Source organism: Protopterus annectens, chromosome 1.part1, assembly GCF_019279795.1.
Source record: "Protopterus annectens isolate FY-2018-M chromosome 1.part1, PAN1.0, whole genome shotgun sequence".
Lineage (NCBI taxonomy): Eukaryota > Metazoa > Chordata > Ceratodontiformes > Protopteridae > Protopterus > Protopterus annectens.
In genome coordinates, this window is record NC_056726.1 from 208,237,670 (window position 1) to 208,262,324 (window position 24,655).

The 24,655-nt window shown below is 42.8% G+C and overlaps 1 protein-coding gene across 1 annotated transcript in view; it reads left to right on the top strand.

The window, feature by feature from the left end:
• The window catches only part of IBTK (inhibitor of Bruton tyrosine kinase), a 1,862,448-nt gene that overhangs the window by 1,461,724 nt on the left and 376,069 nt on the right, over window positions 1-24,655 (top strand). The window contains exon 23 of the mRNA XM_044074098.1: window positions 24,060-24,223. Coding sequence (XP_043930033.1) covers window positions 24,060-24,223 — 164 coding nt within the window. The remainder of the gene's footprint in view (window positions 1-24,059; window positions 24,224-24,655) is intronic.

Below are 24,655 nucleotides of genomic sequence, written 5' to 3' on the forward strand. Positions count from 1 at the left end.
AGCCCTTTCCCAGACTACAACCACCGAAGCCTTTGCTAATGTTGAGCCTACTAATGTGGACAGGTCCACTTCCACCCATGGTGTCTTTAGACCCTCATCTTCTTTTTCTATTAAGGCCTTTACTAAATCCAAAGCAGCCAGGCATCCCCAGAGGCCTGTTGCACAGGGCCCATCTCCAGGTCCCATGCCTAAAAAACAGATGCTTAAAATGGCTGAGGATTTAATTACTCTTATCAGGGGTTCTCAACCCCCTCCTGACAAGAGACCCAGAGTGGAGGAAGATTCTCCCTCTTCTAATCAGGGATCCATTTTATCAGAACATTCTGATGTAGAGGAACACTCCCTTTTGAGGATTCGGATGCAGTGCAGTCCATTCCTTCTGTATCTCCTCCTGAGGATTTTTCCTTTGGGGAAACCTTGTACACTTTGAGGGAACACTTCCATTGGGAAGGCCAAGACTTTTCAGATTCTAAGAAAAGACTTAGGGAATTTCTTTTGTTACCTCAACACAGACCTCTGGCGATACCCCCTGTTTTGGACATACTTGATGATGTTTATTCGGAGGCTTGCCTTAACCCAGATTCTCTGCCTCCTGCACCAGTGAAACCTGATAGGTACTACAGAGTACCTAACTCTCACCAATTTCTATTCAAAAGCCATAATGCTGACCCTGAAACTATTTCACAAGGCCCCAAGGGATTGAAGGCCTCCACTGCCAAGAATCCACTTCCTGCAGAAAGAGAGTCAAGATCTTTAGAAAGGTGGGGAAAAAAGGTATATACCTCGGCCACCCTAGCCACGAGGGCCTTAAATTGTCAGTTTCATATGCTTAAATATCAGCAGTTCCTGTTATCACAATTAAGGAATAAAATGTCTCAACCTGAACAACCAGATTTGAAGGAGTTACAGGATATGATGCATAGTGCAGAGCAAGTGGGTAAACACACCTTACAATGTGGTTATGATGCCCTAGAGGCCTCAAGTATTGCGGCTGCTACAGGATCAGTCATTCGCAGACATGCCTGGCTTAGGGAACAAAGTTTGCCTGATCATGTGAAAGCTAAACTTCTAGATGCTCCTTTACAAAAGGATGTGCTGTTTGGTACTAATGCTGAGGAGATACTACGGAAAATGGAAGAAAAAGCCAAATCTATGCAAACTGTCAAAGCTTTTTTACAGGTCCAACCACCACGTTTTAGCAGAAATTGGCCTTCAAAAAACTGGTCCTTTCCAGCCACTGACAAGCCCCAAAGAGGTAGATACAGACGCACAAGGGGCAGAGGGCAATCACAAGGATCATATAGAGGCCGACAGTGGCAAACTCCAGCACCAAGAGGTGGCGAAGACAGTGCACAACAATACAGGAAGCAAACCCAATGACTCCCTCATTTCCATGCCAAGCATGTCTCAGCTGGCAGCACCTTTGGGAGGAAAGCTAGCATTATTTGCAAGCTATTGGCATATTGTCACAAAAGACAAATGGATCCTGGACATTATAAACAGAGGTTACAAATTTCAATTTCACACTCTTCCAAAAATGAGAGGCATGCCAAACCTGCCACAAAATCAAAGGGCAGAGGCACAACTGCAAATTTCAAAGCTCATAAGCATGAGAGCTATTCAAGAGGTACCTACTCACGAACAAGGTCAAGGTTTTTATTCAAGACTTTTTCTGGTACCAAGGAAAGGAACCGGCTGGAGACCCATTTTGGACTTATCCATCCTGAACACATTTCTACTCGTACCAAAGTTCAAGATGCTCACATTACAGCAGCTTCTTCCCATGCTGGGCAAGGAGTTTTGGCTGGTAACATTGGACCTCAAGGAGGCATACCTGCATGTCCCAATCAGACAAAGCTGCAGAAGATAACTCAGATTTCTTGCAGGTTCAATCCACTATCAATTCTCTGCATTGCCCTTTGGTTTATCTACTGTGCCTAGAGTATTCACAAAGTGCCTGGCATCAGTGATTGCCTACTGCAGACTTCAAGGGATACAAATTTACCCTTATCTGGACGACTGCCTGATCCAAGCGGACAGCAAGCACATACTTCTGGAACATCTGGCATATGTGACACGGTTAGTGTTTTCTCTGGGATACACAATAAACAAAGAGAAATCAAGGCTAACACCATCTCAGAAAATAACTTTCCTGGGTGCCAACTTGGACACAAACACCCAGATGGCCTACCTTACGCCAGAAAAACAGGGGCACCTATCTCAGTACTTCAAAATACTAGCAAAAAGTACCAGGCTTACTGCAAGGAAAATCCTGCAAGCTCTGGGATTCATGGCATCTTGCATTCTTTTAATCCCATGTGCAAAGCTGCATATGAGGAAACTTCAATGGTACCTAAAAAAACCTATGGTCTCAACACAGTCACAGTTTGGAAACAATAATACCAATAATTCCATGTTTGCAAAAGGAATTTCTATGGTGGGCCCAAGCATGTCAAGCAAACACAGGCCTCCCATTCTGCAAGCCTCAAGCAAAGCAAGTCATCACAACAGACGCCTCAGATTACGCCTGGGGGCACACATGACGGACAGGTGCATTCAGGGCAAATGGTCCCAAAAGGAAAAGCACCTTCACATCAATCAAAAAGAAATGCTAGCAGTAATAAATGCGATTACAGCTTTCAAGGACTTCCTGCATCCAGGACAATTACTGATAAGAACAGACAACACCACAGTAATGTGGTTCATAAACAAACAAGGAGGAACACATTCATACCCCTTGTGCAGACTAGCCATGTCTCTTTGGAACTTGGCTCTGGAATGGCAAATCGAACTTCAAGCACAGTACTTGCCAGGATTGGAAAACACACTGGCAGATGATCTAAGCAGAAATATGACAGAGCCACACGAATGGAAGTTACATCCTCAGGTGTTTACAGAAATAATCCAAGCGTGGGGGAGGCCAGACATAGATCTTTTTGCCTCCCACAGGAATCATCAATTGGAAAAGTTTTGTTCGAGGACCTTTCATCCAAAGGCCTGGAGAGTGGATGCCCTTTCATTCAGTTGGACAGCATGGACAGTTTACGCATTCCCACCTCTGCCTCTTCTGCCCAAGGTGCTTTTGAAAGCAAGAGCAGACAGACCGAAGATGATACTGATTGCTCCAGATTGGCCAAGGCAACACTGGTACCCACTCCTGAGGAGCCTAACACATACTCCTCCCTGGTCCCTGCCTCTAATGCCTCTTCTGCTGACTCAGCACAGCTACAAAACTCTTCACAGTCAGCTGAAAACACTCAATCTCGCTGCATGGAAAATCCCTTAACACCACAATAGACCCTACTCTCCAAGGAGGTGCAGGATGTCATTTTGGAGGCCAGAAGGCCATCTACTAGAAAAGCTTACTCCGCAAAATGGAAGCGGTTTTGTTCTTGGAATGAGAAAAAAGGCCAGGACCCTAGAAAACTGAACTTGCCTCAGATATTACAGTATCTAGCTGAGCTGCTGAACAGTGGACTTTCATTTTCTTCCATAAAAATCCATGCCTCAGCCATTTCTGCAGAATTCAACACGGATCCTCCTTTATTTTCTCACCCACTCTTACGACAGTTCCTCAGAGGGGCTAAAAATATAAGACCACCAAGGAAACAACCAATACCAGCCTGGGATCTTAATTACATACTAGAAAAATTAACATTGCCTCCTTTTGAACCAGCTGCCTCAACAGATTTACAATATTTGTCCTGGAAAACTGCCTTCCTTCTGGTTATCACTTCAGCTCAGAGAGTTTCGGAACTACAGGCCCTCATGGCGGTGCAGCCTTTTATCATTTTCCATCAGGGCAGGGTTTCTCTTCATACCAACCCATCATTTATGCCAAAAGTAGTATCTAGGGTAGCTTTAAATCAAGCCATACACCTTCCTACCTTTTACCCCAATCCTCAAAACAAAGGGGAAAGGCTGCTACATTCTTTAGACATCCATATGCAGCTACGTTACTATTTGGACAGAACAAAGTCCTTCAGGAAATCAGGACAACTCTTTGTGTCCTATGCTGTAGGGGCTCAAGGGAATCCAGTTTCCAAGCAGACTATTTCAAAGTGGATAGGCCACTGCATACGGTTTTGTTATTCCTATCATGGGAAATCTGTTCCTACAGGTATCAGATCACACTCCACCAGGGCCACAGCTACCTCTACAGCCTTCCTCAGAGGAGTTCCTACCAAAGATATTTTGGAGGCAGCCACTTGAAGCTCTGTACATACCTTCACAAAACACTACCACCTGCCTTTATATTCCAGAACAAGAGCAGGCTTTGCCACTGCTGTTTTGCAGGGCATTCTGGCTCAACCCAGTTCCTCCTAGTACCTACCACCCTGTGCGTAGCTTTGGGACTCTACCCATCTGTGATTATTGCAGCTGTATGCATGATGAACATAGTGCAGTTTTGTACCTACCATAAATGTAGATGTTCGAGTGCTAATACAGCTGCAGTACAGGTTTCCCTCCCTCCTTCCCCACTTGGTAAAGGCATGGGGCCTAACAACCTCTTCATACAACCTGACTGGGTTATCCTGCTATGTTTTATTTGCTTGCAACCACTGATTTTGGATTATATTGCATTGCTTGTATATACATATAAGCATTATTTATGTATTGCCTTCCTTCTGGGGGCACCTGACATCTGGGGCAAGAAAGACTGAAGAACATGGCGTCGGCTGTGTCTTATATACTCTGGCCTCTCTGACGTCAGAAGAGAAAGCGACGACAACTGACGCCAGACCAAGACTTTGGAATTTGGCCGACCGAGGGACCGCCTGACGGCAGAAAACCCATCTGTGATTACTGCAGCTGTATTAGCACTCGAACATCTACATTTATGGTAGGTACAAAACTGTACTTTATATATGTGGTTTTAATAACCTGATGTGCACTTACATGCGAGAGTTTAGCCTCCAGTGTCATTGTATAAGTACACCTGTCACATGCTGTGTCTGCTTCTTTAAGAATTAAGTGGTTGCCAGTAAACATGAGACAACTGCTACATTGTTTCAAGATACCCATATCCACCAAGCTGGCTACGTAGAAGTTAGGAAATTACAAAACCATTCTTAGATTGGTGAGCTACAAGTGGGTGGTGTACTGGGGTTAGAAGGCTATTAAGGGTGCTTTGTTGGTGCAAACTAATAAGGGTGCCTTACTGGGGCAGATTATGCTAAACAGTACTGAATTCTGTTAACTTTATTGCTTACACAGTACTGAATTCTACTAAATCTGTAGGTATTGTCACTCGATGCCCAACTAGCTGCTCTAAGCTTGTCAGCCCACAAAGTATTTGCTGTATATTGTTGCTGTACATGGTACAGTTTTATGGACCATTCTATAGGGAAAATTTGCTTTCTACACATTTGCCACTGTACAAGGCACTGTTAACTCACACAAACATGCAACATTTATAGTGTCACAGAAAAAACAGAAAACTAAATAATGCTCCTTCTGGTCAGTTATAATGACTACACTATGAATTATTTTGTGTATTTCCCAACTCATATATAGAGCAGGTAAACACCTTCTGCCACAAGATAAATAAACCCAGTCCTCGTAATATAAAAACTCAGTAGCAGAGACCCACAAGTACAATGCTTCCACAAACCAGTTAAACAGCTAGCTAGAAATCGCTTGCTGAAGGTGATTTCAAGACAGTAACAGTGAGAGGAAGAGCAATTTTTTTTGTTTTGTTTACAAGTAAATATGGTGAAATGCACATACAAAAGTAGGGAACAGTAGTAGTGATCACTCAAAGTTAATGTTAGTGTCAACATCGGTGTGTACTACATGCATTGGTTCTGGGCCTTCTTCAGTTTCTTGAATTGGATTGCAATGCTTCATAATTGGAATTACAGCCTGTTGTCTGCTGATTTTTTTTTTTTAGCTGTTTTGTTTTGTTTCCCTCAAACTTGACCTTCTTATTGTCATAGGGCTGCTTTGACCTATTTCCAGCTATCTCATTTATTTAGTTATTCATTTATTTCTTTTTGGTTGTTGGCCAGATTGGCAGACTGGCCACAAAACTGTCTTAAATTACGACCAAAGCCAACAGGGCACAGACAGTAAATGTTAATATATCTATTTTTACAAAATGTACAAAAAATGTGACACATCATGGCACACTGCAAGAGCACTGACAATGTATATAATAAAAATGTAATAGCATAGAGCTGCATAATTAATGTTCATCGAAGCAGAGCTGTTATAAAAATGAAAAGCACATTTTTTTTTTATTATTTTATTAAAGAGAAAAGGGCAAGAAGAAAAGAAGAGGAAGCAATGGCCAAATGTTAACAGATGGGTGACGGGAGAGAGTTAGTAATGGGTTGACTATATAAATAAGAATACAGTGATAATTTACCTTAGAGCTGAAAGATGAGAGCAGTGGCCATCTTAAGTTACATCAGCTTAAAGCAGCTGCATTTGTATTTATTTTTTAAAATGTCTTCATTTTTTTTCTTTAGCAAAGAAAATTTGTTGGTAGTAGTACTAGGCAATCCATCTGTAGACCATTACAAGCCTGTCTATCCAATGACCTATATTCAAAAAGTCTGTCTAGCTTAAAGGAAGGGTTGTAGAAGATAGACTGAAGAAAAATTTAAGGCTGCTCATCTGATTATGTGAGTTTGCCTTGAAGGTGTCAAGGGTGCTGCTGTGTTTAACGGTGTAGTGGAAGTTTGATCCAGAGGTGAGGGATATGTTGGGATATGAATCGATCATTCCAATGTGTCGTATTTGTTCATTGATAAAGATTTAGTTCCTGTAGTCTGTAACCTGGTATTTGAGGAACTGTTTATACTGTGAAGTACTAGAAGGTCAGATAGGATTGCATCTTTGTGACATGAAAGAGTGAACATAGTTCTCCATGGAGGAGTTTAAAAGGCTACTGAGAGTAGAGAGAGGGGTGCCAGTCTGTCTTGGTAACTAAGATTTTTAAGGCTACTGATCTTTTTAGTTAGTAGCCTCTGAGGTCGGTCTCAAGTTATATGTTTAGACAAGTACATGCCATAATTGGCATTATATTCAGTAATGGGTCTGATGAGATGCTAGTAAAGAGAAATTAGGAAAACTTTGTATCTAGAGGAGATGTCTTTGGAAAATAATAGATGATAGATGGAATGCTTTCATAATGACTGCAGTGACACGATGGTCAAAAATAAGGAATTCCCAGTAAAAGTGCCTAAATCTTTTACAACAGTGTCTGATTGGAGGGGTGTGTCACCTGTATGGTATAGGAAAATGTTTTATTTAACTGTTACATTTTTTCACATTTAATTTGAGACTAGTATTCTTGTACCAATTGTTAATATGATCTTATCCGTATAGTAGTTGTGAGTCGGTGGAAGATTGAATGACCGCTCCTAATTAACAGTTGTTTGCAAACTTAGATAATCATAAGCCAGGAGTATTGGCCTGAAGGTCTGAGAAGCAAGTGCCAAATAGGAGATGGCCCAGTATGAAGTCCAGTCATACAACACTGAAACATTTTTTTGCTTTCAGACAAGGCACCTGCAACTCTAACCATGTGGGTTCTGTGAGGCACCAGTTAGCTATTCTCTGTATAGCATAAGCATTTATATTAAGATTTGCATGTTTACCACTAATACCTACATGTGGAATAGTGTCAAAGATTTTACCCAAGTCCTGATATGCTCTATGTATTGCATAACCACTAACCACTGTTTCACTGACTTTTTCAAATAAATGAATGAGGTTAAAGAGGCAGAGTCTTCCTTTGACAAAGTTGAATTAATGCGTTTCCAGGGTTAACAGATTGTCAATATCCAGTTTTATGAGGTCTGAAATAATGCAATCCATAGCTGTACATATGAGACTAACAGGTCTGTTGCTGGGCAGTCCTTGTGCAATGGCATTATTTAACCAGTGGAGAGGCTTAGATTTAAAGAGGTTAAGTAGGGGTTCAGACAGACCATATCTACCACTGATAATCAGTTAGCCTGGTAAGTTATCTGTGCCCATGGATGAGTGAAAGTTGTATTAAGTTTGTCAGCTAGAATATTTGCTATTTCCTTTGGGTCAGATGGTCAGTATTATTGTGGACTAGCTCCTAACATTGTTTGGTATTGGTTCTTAATTTAAGATAGATGAAGGAAAATTTGTGGTTAATATTTACATTATCTTTGAGCTTCCCAGTGGTTCCTCACTTTTAATTTCTCCAAATCTTTTGGGCCTTTAATACCATGATGGGAATGGAGCCCATTTCTAAGTCAGAATATGATTAACATTCATGAACTTAGAAATTTAAATGAAATTAAATGAAATGATGATCCCCTTAAGGTCTTTACTGTTGCTTAATTGTGCTCTTTAGGTTAGCAGAACAAGATTTCTTATAACATAAAGTAAACTATTTTTTACATAATTTATTTATACTCTTATTCCACCATAGGGGTTTGTTTTTAATTTTGTCAGTATATTTGATGCAGCTAAAGGACCTCATTAACAATACAGCTGTTTAAGTGGGAGTAGAAGTCAGAGGCATATTCAGTGGCTTTAAGAGTGTGATCTGTCAGGGAGGATTACAGCAGAATTTTTTTAGATCATCAAGTAACTGAATATTTGCTTTTGAGAGATCCCCAAACACAGAGGCATTCACCAGGGAAATACTGACAGTTTTAAAGGAAAATGTAATTGATTTATTGTCTGATTTAACAAAGAAAGATGATAGAAATTGTAGTATGCAGGAAGCACCCATATTTCTGAGGATAGGATCAAGGGTTTTGGGGCACCTAATAGGATGGTTAATTGTGCAAGGGTGTTAGCATTTACAGTGTCAAGGAAGTGTTGAACGTATTCACCACAGGAAGTTTAGATCAGCCCATTTAGTGTTGAGTAGTTAAAGTCCCGCAATAGGAAGGTGTTGGGGTTTAACTGGGATTTCAGCTATGGTATTAAAATAGCTCCCAAGCTTAGAAGGGGGCATACAGGATGTTTCCCTGTGAACTAGTAATAAGTCTTGTTTAGGATGATTTGGACATCTAAGAGTTCAAATTTGGTGCCCCAAGGAATCTGTTGTGAGGTGATGGTGTCCTAAACAAGTACTGATATTAACTCTTGAGACTGAGTAGAATCATTTTAATTTGTTTCAAATTATAATTTACTAAGGTGGAGTGCCCAACAGAGCGAATCTGCCTAAAAAGGCAGTTTGAGGAAAACCTTTAGCCAGAATGTGACAGCCTTGGTAAGGGAGGTGTAGACCACCCCTGGCAAAGCAGGAAGGTTTGCCAGCCATCTTGTCCCACACTGATGTTCATCGTGCATACAGCTGCAGTCATAACAGATGGGTTCTCCTGCCGTCAGGCGGGTCCTCGGTTGGCCGAATTTCAAAGTCTAGGTCCGGCGTCGGTTGTCATCACTTCTTCCCTGACGTCAGTGCGCCAGGGGTATAAAAGAACCAGCCGACGCCATTTTCTTCAGTCTTTCTTGCTGCGCGGTGCCTGAAGCAGAAGCAGTTCGCAAGTGCCGGTCGGCTAGCTCCTGAAATTACGAAAATTTTGCAACCGAAGTCTTCTTGAAAGCTAAGTACCCCGTTGGGTAAACTTTTCTTGCCTCAGACCGATGTCAGACAAAGTTAATAATTGTATTTCTTGTGGGAAGCAAATACCGCATAAGGATTTTCATTCCCTCTGCATTCCTTGCTTAGGCCCAGACCACGACGTCTCGGCCTGTCGTTTTTGTGCTACATTCAACAAACACACCATTAAGCGTCGGGCGGAGTTCGCCCAGCACTATTTTGGCAAAAAATTTAACTATATTATGTCGTCGGATACTCCGACTCCAGTTTTGTCTAAAAAACGCAAAGACAAGGACCGACACACGAGGTCCGCGGCCTCTACTGACACCACGCCAAAGCCGACTACAGGTGGTCTGGTTCTCAGCGAGGCGCCTATGCAGCCCCTGCCTACCGACGACACTTCATTGGCGGTGTCTTCTGTGCCCGAGGTCGCTGGCTCCTCGGCCCACACCCTGACTACAGATACCGAAGTCACTCTTGGTGGTGAATCTCAAAATGTAGACAGGTCTGCCTCCTCTTAAGGTGTCTTCAGACCTTCCTCTTCTTTTTCTATCAAGGCTTTCACTAAGTCTAAAGCAGCCATGCATTCTAAGAGACAAGCTCCACAGGGCCCTTCTCCAGGCCTCATGCCTAAAAAACAGATGCTTAAAATGGCTGAGGATTTGATTACTCTTATCAGGGGTTCTCAACCCACCCCGGACAAAAGGCCTAGAGTGGAGGAAGAATCCCCCTCCTCTGACCAGGCCTCCATTATTTCAGATCACTCAGATGAACAGGAACATTCCTACTCCCCTTTTGAAGATTCTGATGCTGAGGAGTCCATTCCCTCTGTCTCCCCCCCAAGAGGATTACTCATTTGGGGAAACCTTGCATACCGTAAGGGAACACTTCCACTGGGAAGGCCAAGTGTACTCAGATTCCAAGAAAAGGCTTAGGGATTTTCTCTTGCTACCCCAGCACAGGCCTCTGGCTATACCTCCTGTCTTAGACATACTAGATGATGTGTACTCGGAGGCCTGCCTTAACCCGGATTCTTTACCTCCAGCCCCAGTCAAGCCTGACTGGTACTACCGGGTTCCTGACTCACACCAATTTTTAAACAAAAGCCATGCGGCTGACCGAGAAACTATCTCACAGGGCCCCAAGGGAATTAAGGCCTCCACTGCTAAAAACCCATTACCTTCCGAGAGAGATTCCAGATCCTTAGAAAGGTGGTGAAAAAAGGTATACACCTCGGCCACCTTAACCATGAGGGCATTAAACTGCCAGTTCCATATGCTAAAGTACCAACAGTTTCTGTTATCACAGTTGAGAAGTAAAATGTCACAACCTGAACAACCAGACTTGAAGGAGTTGCAGGATTTGATGCATAGTGCAGAACAAGTGGGTAAACATATCTTGCAGTGTGGTTTTGATGCTCTAGAGGCCTCATGTAGAGCTGCTGTTACAGGATCAGTCATACGTAGACATGCCTGGCTCAAAGAGCAAACCTTACCAGATCATGTCAAAGCTAAATTACTAGATGCCCCTCTACAAAAGGATGTATTATTTGGTGTTAAAGCTGAGGAGGTACTAAAGAAAATGGAGGAAAAGGCTAAATCAATGCAAACAGTGAAAGATTTTCTATAGGTACTACCTCCACGTTTCAGTAGAAATTGGCCTTCCAAAAATTGGTCCTTTCCAGCCACGGACAGACCCCAAAGAGGTAGATACAGGCGCCCGAGGGGCAGAGGGCAAACTCAAGGATCGTTTAGAGGCAGACAATGGCAAGCTCCTACACAAAGAGGTGGTGAGGATAGTTCACAGCCATTCAGAAAGCAAGCCCAATGACTTTCTCCTTTGCATGCCAAGCAAGGCTCAAATGGCACCACCCTTAGGTGGAAAACTGGCATTATTTTCAAAAAATTGGCATATTGTCACAAAAGACAAATGGATCCTGGACATTATAAACAGAGGCTACAGATTCCATTTTCACACCCTTCCAAAAATGAGAGGCATGCCAAACCTGCCACACAATCAAAGGGCAGAGGCACAAAGACAAATTTCAGATCTCATGGACATGAAAGCTATTCAAGAGGTACCTACTCACGAACAAGGTCAAGGTTTTTATTCCAGACTATTCCTGGTACCAAGGAAGGGAAAAGATTGGAGACCTATTTTGGACCTATCCATCCTAAACACATTTTTACTCATACCAAAATTCAAGATGCTCACATTACAGCAGCTTCTTCCCATGCTGGGCAAGGAGTCTTGGCTGGTAACATTGGACCTCAAGGAGGCATACCTGTATGTCCCAATCAGACAAAATTGCAGAATATACCTCCGATTTCTTGCAGGTTCAACCCATTATCAATTCTCTGCATTGCCCTTTGGCTTATCTACAGCGCCCAGAGTATTCACAAAATGCCTGGCATCAGTAATTGCCTACTGCAGACTTCAAGGGATACAAATATACCCATATTTGGACGACTGCCTGATCCAAGCGGACAGCAAGCACATACTTCTGAAACATCTGGCTTTTGTAATAATGTTGTTGAATTCTCTGGGATACACAGTCAACAAAAAGAAATCAAGGCTACTACCCTCTCAGAAAATAATTTTCCTGGGTGCCAACTTGAACACAAACACCCAGATGGCCTACCTCACGCCAGAGAAGCAGGGGCAACTAACTCAATACTTCACAACACTAGCAAATTTCACCAGGCTGACTGCAAGGAAAATCCTGCAGGCTCTGGGATTCATGGCATCTTGCATCCTACTAATCCCATGTGCAAAGCTGCATATGAGGAAACTTCAATGGTACCTGAAAAACCTATGGTCTCAACACAGCCACAGTTTGGAAACAATAATACCACTAATTCCATGTCTTCAAAAGGAATTTCTGTGGTGGGCTCAAGCATGTCAAACAAACACGTCTCCCATTCTGTAAGCCTCAAGCAAATCAAGTCATCACAACAGACACCTCGGACTACGCCTGGGGGGCGCACATGACAGATCGGTGCATTCAGGGCAAATGATCCCAAAAAGAAAAGCACCTTCACATCAATCAAAAGGAAATGTTAGCAGTAATAAATGCTATTATAGCTTTCAAAGACCTTCTGCATCCAGGTCAGCTATTGATAAAGACAGACAACACCACAGTAATGTGGTACATAAACAAACAGGGAGGAACCCATTCATACCCCCTATGCAGGCTGGCCATGTCACTTTGGAACATGGCTCTGGAATTACAAATCGAACTTCAAGCACAGTTGCATCCTCAAGTTTTTACAGAGATAATTCAAGCATGGGGAAGGCCAGACATAGATCTCTTTGCCTCCCACAAAAATCACCAATTGACAAAATTCTGCTCAAGGACTTTTCATCCACAGGCCTGGAGAGTGGACACTCTCTCTTTCAGTTGGACAACAATGACAGTTTATGCCTTTCCACCTCTTCCTCTGCTGCCCAAAGTTCTATTAAAAACCAGAGCAGACAGACCAAAGATGATTCTTATTGCTCCAGACTGGCCAAGACAGCACTGGTAGCCATTCCTGAGGAGCCTGATGTATTCCCCTCCATGGACCCTACCTCTAATGCCTCTTCTTCTGACTCAGCACAGCTTCAAAACTCTTCACAGTCAGCTGAAAACACTCAATCTGGCCGCATGGAAGATTCCTTAACATCACAACAGACCCTACTCTCCAAAGAGGTGCAGGATGCCATTTTGGAGGCCAGAAGGCCGTCTACTAGAAAAGCTTACTCCGCAAAATGGAAACGGTTTTGTGCCTGGAATGAGAAAAAGGGCCAGAATCCTGGAAAACTGAATTTACCTCAAATATTACAGTATCTAGCTGAGCTGCTAAGCAGTGGACTTTCATTCTCCTCCATCAAAATCCATGCCTCAGCCATTTCTGCAGAATACAACACTGATCCAACTTTATTCTCTCACCCCCTCTTAAGACAGTTCCTCAGAGAGGCTAAGAATATAAAACCCCCAAGGAAACAACCAATACCTGCTTGGGATCTCAATTTCATTCTAGAAAAGCTGACCTTGCCTCCTTTTGAGTCAACTGCCTCAACAGATTTGCAATATTTGTCCTGGAAAACAGCTTTCCTTCTGGCTATCACCTCAGCTCGTAGGGTATCGGAACTAGAAGCCCTCATGGCTGTGCAGCCCTTTATCATCTTCCATCAGGACAGAGTTTCCTTACGAACCAACCCGGCCTTTATGCCAAAGGTGGTATCCAGGGTAGCTTGAATCAGGCTATACACTTGCCTACCTTCTACTCTAATCCTCAAAACAAAGGGGAGAGACTACTACATTCCTTGGACATCCACAGACAGCTGCGTTATTATTTGGACAGAACAAAGCCTTTCAGAAAATCAGAACAGCTCTTTGTGTCCTATGCTATAGGAGCTCAAGGGAAGCCAATTTCCAAACAGACAATCTCAAAATGGATAGCCCACTGCATACGCTTTTGTTACTCTTTTCATGGTAAAACTGTACCTGCAGGCATCAGATCTCACTCCACAAGGGCCACAGCTACCTCTGCAGCTTTCCTCAGAGGAATTCCTACCAAAGATATTTTGGAAGCAGCCACTTGGAGTTCTGTGCATACCTTCTCCAAGCACTACCACCTACCATTATACTCCAAAACTAGAGCAGGCTTTGCCACTGCAGTCTTGCAGGGCATTCTGGCTCCTCCTAGTTCCACCTAGTGCCTACCACCCCTTTCTTAGCTTTGGGATTCTACCCATCTGTTATGACTGCAGCTGTATGCACGATGAACATAGTACAGTTTTGTACCTACCATAAATGTAGATGTCCGAGTGCTAATACAGCTGCAGTCCAGGTTTCCCTCCCTCCTTCCCCTCTTGGGACAGGCCTGTTGGCTAACACCTCCTCATACAACCTGATTGGGGTATTCTTTTATGGTGTATTTGCTTGCAACTACTGTATTTTGATTATATTGCATTGCTTTATTACAGAAATTTATGTATTGCCTTCCTTCTGGGGGCACCTGACATCTGGGGCAAGAAAAACTGAAGAAAATGGCGTTGGCTGGTTCTTTTATACCCCTGGCGCACTGAAGTCAGGGAAGAAGCGACGACAACCGACGCCGGACCTAGACTTTGAAATTCGGCCGACCGAGGACCCGCCTGATGGCAGGAGAGCCCATCTGTTATGACTGCAGCTGTATTAGCACTCGAACATCTACATTTATGGTAGGTACAAAACTGTACTATACTGGATGCCCCTAAAATGACACCACCTGCATAGCCAATTGTCTTGTCTTTGAATCTCAGCATCATTTTGTGTGATGGTAAAACACCACTCAAGACCAATGTCTTTCCTCCCTCAGACGTATGCATAGCAAGCTCAGTCATATCCTGTTGCATCTCCCTCTAGGTAGAGCATCTAATGCAATCCACCCACATGTTGACCACTGTTAAGTCATGCTCATATTTGTCAGGATGGACAGCTCCATGGTCCAGTATGATATATTGGATCCTTGTTCCAGAAGATAGCTGTCACCCTGTCATGTAGCCTTGTGAGAGTGGTGTCTTACACCTGGCAGTATAGTAACCAGTTACTATATTACACTAGTCTCAGCAGGCCATAAGGGCTTGGTGTCTGCACATTTCTGACTCTTAGAGGTTTGTGTACTGGCCGTTGATTTGCAGGGTGAAGGTGGTTGTGTTGCTTTGTGAACTAATTGCTTAGTTTTTTTTAGTGCTTAGCCTTGGAGGCTTAGGCAGTACTCTAACAACTTCAGCTTAAGTTGGTTTAGTGAACGGACTTTGTGCTGTGTGTATGTTGTGCTTAGCATGAGGTGTGTCTCCTGGAGATACTGTATGAAAAGCTTTTTCACAAATAATAAATGACAGCTGTAGTCTGTGAAACTAACTGTTGCGACTCTTCAGAATATAGGATGGGCTCCATGTATTGATTTTGCTTGCTGGGGAGGGCATGATGTTTCCTTTATCAATTTAAATGTTAGTGTTTAACAGAAACCTGCTGACACTGGTAGGCATTTTATGTTTTGCTTAGCAGGATAAGTGATGCTGTCTGAAACTGGGTAGGTAGATAAACCTAAGAATTTTGTTTTCTGCTATCGGCAATGGAGAGGTATTGAGCCTAGAAAATGGATGCGATAACTGTCAGCATATAGTCACGCCTGGGTATTAAAACATGGATTGTTATTGTTTGTTGTGCTTTAGACAGAGGATGTGAAATTTGCTTGGAATTTGAGTTAATTTAATTCTTAAGATGTCATTAGTACAATGTGTGTCCGAAATTAAGCCTAAGTATCTTTGCTGTGATGTGAGGGAAGTGATGTATGAGAAAAATCTGTATTGGCAAGCACTGTGTTATCATTTTTTGATGTACTAAAAAGCATTGTAATAGATTTTTTTCTCACTTTTATCTGTTTATTGGTAATAAACCAATTTTCAATATGGAAGTGATTTTATAGGCTACTGGTTAGCAACTGTGAAGATGTGTGAGAGGTGGTTATAACAGCGTCATTTGCAAAATTAATGCTGTTCATTTGAGAGATGTCCTAGATTTAAATATTTATGTATAGTGAGGTTGCTGTGGTGCCACAGCTAGCTCTCCAACCATAAACAAGTCACCTTATGGGAGCATAAACTATCACCCCTTTTGCCCATCACTGTTGGTGTCCCACAAGACTCTGTTTTAGGGCCACTTCTCTTTATTATCTTTACGAATGATCTCTATACTGCAGCATCACCTAACTCTATCACACAATATGCTGATGATGTTTCCCTTATTTGCTCTGCACCCTCCATAGATGAACTCTGAGTAAAGTCTCAGACTGCCCTTAACACTGAAAAATACCTCTTAGACCACCAACTGATTCTAAACCCAAACAAGACCAAACTTATGATCTTTTCTAATCTTCCAATAAAAAACAACTAAAGCATCTCTGTATCTTTGCCTCAAATGTTACAAACATTGAACCTGTCGAATATATTAAACTCCTTGGTGTTACCCTAAACTGTAGCCTAAAATTTGATAGACATATCACTTTAACAATCAGAAAAGTTCATTCAAAATTAGGTGCTCTCTACAGGGCGCTAAACCATATCTTCCTAACTATACTTAGAATTGCTACTGCCAGAGCCCATCTACTGTCCACCCTTTATTGTTCACAAACCTTCATAAATCTGATCTAAATAGCCTAGAAGCTTGCTGTAATAAAATCAACAAATTTGCCACTAACCTTCCCCATAAAGCTCACCATTGTATAGCCCTACAAAAACTAAACTGGATTGAACTCCCAAACTTACTAGCCCTAAACCAACTAATATTAGTACACTGTGTTATTCTTAACCCCAACTATTGCCCAGCCTTATCTAATGCCGTATAACCCTATTCCAACCTTAACCACACTCAGGTCTGCTGATAAAAACTTGCTCATAGTTGTCAAAACCCACAACGCTTTTGGTGATTCTTTATACAGCTACCCCATAGCCAAAACTTGGAATTCCCTTCCCCATCATTTACTATCTATACCTTATATTCATATCTTCAAACAGATCCTCACAAATTATTTTTCCAATCACTGTTTATGCTCCTGTACTACCCCTGGCTAAGTAAACGCACTTCCTGCCTACTGTGATTTCCTACCTATGTAACTAAATATTGTTTGATTCTGTTGCTGTTTTTGTTGATATATTTGTTTATTCACTTTTCAACTAGTATTTAATTTGCTTTTTACACTGTATTATATTATTTAAACTTTCGTAGTAATCTTCTGTAAATACTGTAAACTTACTTTTTGGGGGAGTGTTTTTCCCCGGGGCTCCACTGAAAACGTATCCAGTTACAAAATGTAAATGATGTTTGTCTTTTGGCTTTTCCCGGTTAGGGGTCGCCACAGTGGAACCCCGGTCCGCTAATGATTGGTAGTTGTTTTTTATGGTGTCGAGTTGCCAGCCCGATGCCCAGCCTTCAACGAAGGCATGCCCATTCAACGCATGTCTTTCGAACGCCCACTCAACCACGGGGTGGACATGCAGACTCCACACAGAGGGCACTCCCAAGCTGAGGATCGAACGGGAGAACCTCTTGTTGTGAGGGCATTACAAAATGTAAATAAATAAATAAATAAAAAGATGTGGCCCAATTACTTATCCTTGGAGAACTCCTTAAAAAGATACCTGACATGGTGCAGTCATTGTCACTGATTTCTGTAAATATTATTGCTAGATGGTTGGTACCAGTGTCCAACTAAAGTGAGCAGAGCAGTGTGGTAGTTTTCCAGTAGCAAGCAGTAGTAAATTGTGTTCATTTCTGCTGTCTGGTTTCACACCTATTGTCCCTTCTGAAACTGGAATCCATTAGTACTGTAGTGAGTAAATATTCCTTCCTTTAGTTTGCCATTTTTTATTACTTTTTAACCTGTTTTTCCAGCCTGTACAGTTGAAGGGTAAGAAAGAACCAAATATGATCTGCTGTATGTCTGCCTTTATGCCAGACACATAGAGATGTCTATGATAAATGTGACATTGGATGGCATAGGGGGAAAAGTGCTAAGCTTCTGAAATTCTGGCCAGACATGGACCTCAGCCTGCAGTAGAGCCCCCCCAATGCAATAGTTGTAGCAATGAACAAACTTGAACATCTGCAGTTATGGTAATTTGATTACTACAGAGCTGTACTGATGTCCTTCAAGGATGCATCTGCAGTCCTAACAAATGGGTTGTCCTGTCGTCAGGCAGCCCTTCGGTCGGCCGGATTCCAAAGTCTGGGTCTGGCCTCGGCTGGTGTCGCACTTCACCCGACGTCATCTCTGCTGGTCTTCGGGTATAAAGGCATCAGCCGATGCCATTTTCCTCAGTCTTTCTTGCCGCGTGGCGCCCGAAGCAGAAGCTGTTCGCAAGTGCCGGTCGGTCAGATCCAGAGATTACTACTACCGAATACTACTTGAAGACTTCTAAAAGCTAAGTACCCCGTTGGGGACTCTTTCTTGCCTCAGCCGATGTCAGAAAAAGTAAATAACTGTTTAACTTGTGGGAAACAAATACCTCATAAAGATTTCCACTCTTACTGCTTACCTTGTTTAGGCCCAGACCACGACGTAGCAGCCTGTTTAGCCTGTGCTTCCTTCAACCGACGAACGCTTAGGCGTCGGTCGGAGTTTGCTGAACAGTTTTTCGGCTCAGATTTTGCGTACATTATGCCGTCGGATCCTCCGTCTTCTCAAATTGTTAAAAAACGCAAAGAAAAAGGCCGGCACTCGTGGTCCACGGTTTCGGCCGAAACCACGGTTAAGCAAACCGCGAGTGTCTCGGTTTCGGCCGAAACCGAGCAAACGGGTCAATCTTCAGCCGAATCCATGACTACTACCGAGGCTCCTGCTACCCTAGTTGAATCGGCCTCTGAAGTTTTGCCTACTAATGTGGTTCCTATAGAATTATCAGACACCATCCCTTTGGATGTCTCTACCCCAGCACGTGGTGCTGCTAGGCCTCCTGCAGCCATGTCTATTAAGGCCTTTGCCAGGGCTAAAGCAGCCAAAACTGCCCAATCAGTGCCTGTTAAGCCCCCCTCACACAGGCCCAGTTCCAGTTCTCAAATACTTACTCTGGCAGAGGATCTCATCTCTTTAATTAGGGGATCCCAATCTCACCCAGACAGGGCCTCTCAGCCTCCAGAAAAGAGACCTAGAGCAGAGCCCCCAGAACCAGTGTCCTCGACCTCAGCAAAAAACCCTCTCCCTTCTGAAAGGGAATCCAGGTCCTTAGACAGATGGGGTAAAAAAGTTTACACCTCTGCTACTCTCTCAGCTAGAGCTTTGAACTGTCAGTTTCATATGATCCAATACCAAGAGTTTATGCTTGATCAGTTAACTAAGAAACTGTCCTCTGATGACTCCTTAGATAAGAAATATGTTTTAGAAATGGTGAATAACATTCAGCAGGTTAGTAACCATTCTTTAAAATGTGGCTATGATGCACTGGAGGCTTCATTTAGATCAGCCATGACTGGCACAGTTATAAGAAGGCATGCATGGTTGAAAGAACAGGTCTTGCGGATCATGTTAAAGCAAAGCTGTTAGATGCTCCTATGGATAAGGCCAGTCTATTTGGTTCTCCTGCTCAGCAAGTAATGAAGAAAATGGAAGAGAAGGCAAAATCTGTACAAACAGTTAAAGATTTCTTACAGGTTCAGCCCCCAAGGTTTAGCAGGAACTGGCCTTCCAAAAATTGGTTCTTTCCAGACTCCTCTAAATCTCAGAGAGGCAGGAATAGACGTTCCAGAGGCAGAAATCAATCCAGAGGAGGTGCCTACAGAGGCGCCAGTGGCAAGGCAATAACCAGCGAGGTACAGACACAACCACTGCCACTGCAACAGGACAATCACAGTGACTTGGCTCTGACACCGCCTACCAGGAAACAAATAGCAGCACCCTTAGGCGGAAAGTTAGCCTTATTTTCAAAAAATTGGCACTATATCACAAAAGACAAGTGGATTTTGCAGACCATAGACCAAGGCTACAGGTTTCACTTCCACACCTTACCAGTAAAAAAGAGGAATGCCAAACCTACCTCCAAACCAGAAAACAGAAGCTCTAAAGCAGATAGCTCAATTAACAAAGATGAGAGCTGTGGAAAGAGTACCACCAACAGAACAGGGCAAAGGATTCTACTCCAGACTCTTCTTAGTACCAAGAAAAGAGAAAAGTTGGAGACCTATTCTCGACCTGTCCGCTTTAAACACATTCATCATTGTCCCAAAATTCAAAATGCTGACCCTACAGCAACGTCTTCCCATGCTGGGCAAGGAGTGTTGGCTGGTAACTCTAGATCTCAGGAAGGCATACCTGCACGTCCCCATACGACCAAATTGCAGAAGATACCTCAGATTTCTTGCAGGATCAGAGCATTATCAATTCTCAGCATTGCCCTTTGGCTTATCTACTGCGCCCAGAGTATTCACAAAATGCCTGGCATCAGTAATCGCTCATTGCAGGCTACAGGGAATCCAAATTTATCCATACCTGGACGACTGCCTGATACAAGCGGACAACAAAAGCAAGCTGACAAAAGACTTACAAAGGGTCATTTGCTTACTACAAGCCCTGGGATACACAGTCAATTTAAAAAAGTCAAGACTGATACCATCCCAAACAAGAACATTCTTGGGTGCGGAATTGGACACAGTAAAACAGATGGCATTCCTAACTGCAGAAAAACAAGAACAACTCCCTCTTTACTTCTTGGCATTAACAAAGGAGAACAAACTAACAGCAAGGAAAGTACTGCAGGCCTTGGGCTTCATGGCATCATGCATAATCCTGGTCCCCATGCCAGACTGCATATGAGAAAGCTACAGTGGTACCTAAAGAATTTATGGTCTCAACACAGGCACAGCTTAGAAACCGAAATACCACTAATCCCATGCCTGAAACAAGAGTTCCTATGGTGGGCTCAAGCATGTCAGTCAAACCCAGGCTTGCCCTTCCACAACTTTCAAGCAAGCCAAACCATCACAGACGCCTCAGACCTAGGTTGGGGGCACACATGCTGGACAAATGCATACAAGGATTATGGACTCCAGACCAGCTGCACCTGCACATAAATCAAAAAGAAATGCTGGCAGTAAAACTAGCAATCCAGAATTTCAGACCATTCCTCAAAGAAGGCCATTTAATGATAAGGACAGACAACACCACAGTCATGTGGTACATCAACAAACAGGGAGGCACGCATTCATACCCCGTATGCAGAATGACTCTGGACCTTTGGAATATGGCTCTGAGCTACAACATCCAGTTACAGGCAATATTTGTACCGGGAAAAGAAAACATCCTAGCAGACATGTTAAGCAGAACTACCTCGGATGCTCACGAATGGATGCTACACCCGGACATCTTCAAGGCCATCACAAAGAAATGGGGAATGCCACAAATAGACCTATTCGCATCCCCACTCAATCACCAGCTCAAGAAATTCTGCACAAGGACATACCACCCACTTGCTTGGAAGGTGGACTCTCTATCCTTCAGTTGGAAAGGCCTGACAGCATATGCATTTCCACCTCTTCCTTTGATGCACAAGGTACTATTGAAAATCAAAGAGGAACGTCCAAGGATAATTCTGATAGCTCCAAATTGGCCAAGACAACACTGGTATCCATTGCTGAGGAGCATGTCTCGGGGAGAACGTGGACACTACCCTGATGCCTTTGATGTTAACTCAGAACGACTACAACATCATGCATCCAAACCTAAAAACTCTGCAACTGACTGCCTGGAACATTACATAACAGCAACTAACCCAGATTTATCCCAAAGGGTTAAAGACATTATCCTTGAGGCCGCAGACCTTCAACAAGAAGGAACTATGCAGGAAAATGGAAAAGGTTTGTCATTTGGAGTACTGAAAGAGGAAAAGATGTGTCAAAGATAGATATTGCTAACATCCTGGAGTACTTGGCATAGCTTCTCCATACAGGCCTGTCCTATTCATCCATCAAGATACATGCATCAGCTATTTCTGCAGAATACAGCTTGATCCCCTGTCTTCTCACATCCTCTACTCAGGCAGTTCCTCAGAGGAATCAAGAATGTAAAACCTCCTAGGAAACCACCATTACCAGCATGGGACTTGAACTTTGTGCTAGAAAAATTGACACTCCCTCCATTTGAACCAGCAGCAACAGCAGATCTTCAACACCTATCCTGGAAAACTGCTTTCCTACTGGCAATTACTTCAGCAAGAAGGGTTTCGGAACTACAGGCCTTAATGGCAGTACAACCCTTCCTAATCTTTCATCAAGATAGAGTGTCCATGAGAACTAATCCTACGTTTATGCCTAAGGTGGTATCCAGAGTGTCTCTAAACCAGGCAATCCACCTACCTACCTTCTTTCCCAATCCACAGAACAGGGGGGAAAGACTGCTGCATACCTTGGATGTACATAGACAGTTGCGCTACTACCTGGACAGAACCAAGGGCAATAGAAAAACTGACCAGCTTTTAGTAGCTTATGCAACAGGAAGGGAAGGAAAAGCAATTTCCAAACAGACAATCCCCAAGTGGATAGGAAATTGCATAAGATTCTGTTACTCCTACCATGGAAAGCAAATTCCACAGAACATAAGACCTCACTCTACAAGGGCTACAGCCACTACCACAGCTTTCTTACGAGGAGTGGCTACCAAGGACATTATTGAGGCGGCTACTTGGACCTCCGTGCATACATTTGCCAAGCATTACAACTTACCTCTATACTCTAGATCCCGAGCAGGGTTTGCCACTGCTGTATTGCAAGGGATCCTAACTACACCATAATTCTTCTTCCACCTCCCCTAGTTTGGCTATGGTATTCTACCCATTTGTTAGGACTGCAGATGCATCCTTGAAGGACATAGTACAGTTTTGTACCTACCATAAATGTAAATGTCCGAACAGGATAGCATCTGCAGTCAGGATTACACCCTCCTTCCCTCTGTGGTACTCCTAGGGTATTTACCCTCCTAATAGCTAGCTAGGGGGGGATCTCTTATGGTGTATTTGTTTGTATATATGTACATACATGCTTATTTTTTGTGTTTGCCTACTATTTTTTTGGAAACATTGGCATTTATCCAAAATTTAGTTTTCCAAGAGGGCATCTGGCATCTGGGGCAAGAAACACTGAGGAAAATGGCATCGGCTGATGCCTTTATACCCGAAGACCAGCAGAGATGACGTCGGGTGAAGTGCGACACCAGCCGAGGCCAGACCCAGACTTTGGAATCCGGCCGACCGAAGGGCTGCCTGACGACAGGACAACCCATTTGTTAGGACTGCAGATGCTATCCTGTTCGGACATCTACATTTATGGTAGGTACAAAACTGTACTTTCTGCATATATATATATTTCTCCAGTATGGCTAGTGTTGTTCACATTTTGATACCATGACCTGTCTGAATGATTAATAAATAATGCAGACAATAAGGATGTTGTCTAGCCTCCATGAAATGTGTATTCATAGGTTCATAGATTAGTACTAAGCTAACTGCCCATGTGAGCCATTTTAAGCCTAGCCAATTATCCCTTGTGAGACTCAAACCCTGCACCTTGTGTTTGTAAGGCAAACACCTTAACCATTAGGCCACCCTCTCATCCCATAAAAAACTCTTCAGAGCAAATGTTACCACATGGCATGCAACTTCCTCTAGCAAGCTGAATGTCATTCTTAGATGTATACCCTATGTTTTGTACCATGGACTGATATTTTGGAAGAATTTAGAAGCACTAGATTGCAGAAAAGTAACAGGAACTGAGCCTTATCAAAACTGCATGGTATTCTGTTGCTGTAGTAAGTATTTTTGATAGCTTCATCGACCTGAAAGTTGCAGAGCATTTTATGATATGTATTGTTTGCCTTTCCACTTGTTCACCTGAGAAAGAGATGTAATTGTTTCTATCTAATTTTATTTTTATTGTTGGACATGAGTTGCATTTGCAGATACGAGTTTGTATCTGTTAATCCTGTTCTTTTTATTTTTTTTTTAGGTAGACTATAAGGCCTTTGCTTCAGAAACAAAAAGTTCCTTTGCCAATGAGAATGTTAAAGTATCTAAGGAAATGCTGGTGCACATGCCGTCTTCACCACAGATCATCCCTCAGAGTAGATATGACGCCAACACCTCCCCCATCTGGGCAGCTAACATCATCAGGTATAGCTATACTGTAATCACAAAATAAGATATTACAAGCAAAAAAAATGTTGGCTTATTATTTGTTTTAAATATTTAAAATAGGAGAGCACGTTAATGTGGGTTTACCCTTTGTTGCCCGGCCAAAAATGCAGTACCACAAGTGAGAATATTGCAAAATGATGAAATGATGCATGTATCAGAAAAGGTAGGCACTGCAAATGAGGTAGTGTAAGTGAAATATAGCTGTGGGGAGTCCTTCAGGTTACATGTGGGAGAGAGAAGTGGATAAAGGTACAGGATATGAGAGACCATTCAAATCTTTGGGCTGATAGAGGTTTGGATTGCCTCATGTGGCACTTATTCTCCTCCACTGTTCTTTTCTCAGCCATTCACATCATCTGCCCAGATCACTTTTTACTTTGGAGTGACACATGTCAGGCTGGTGCTGAT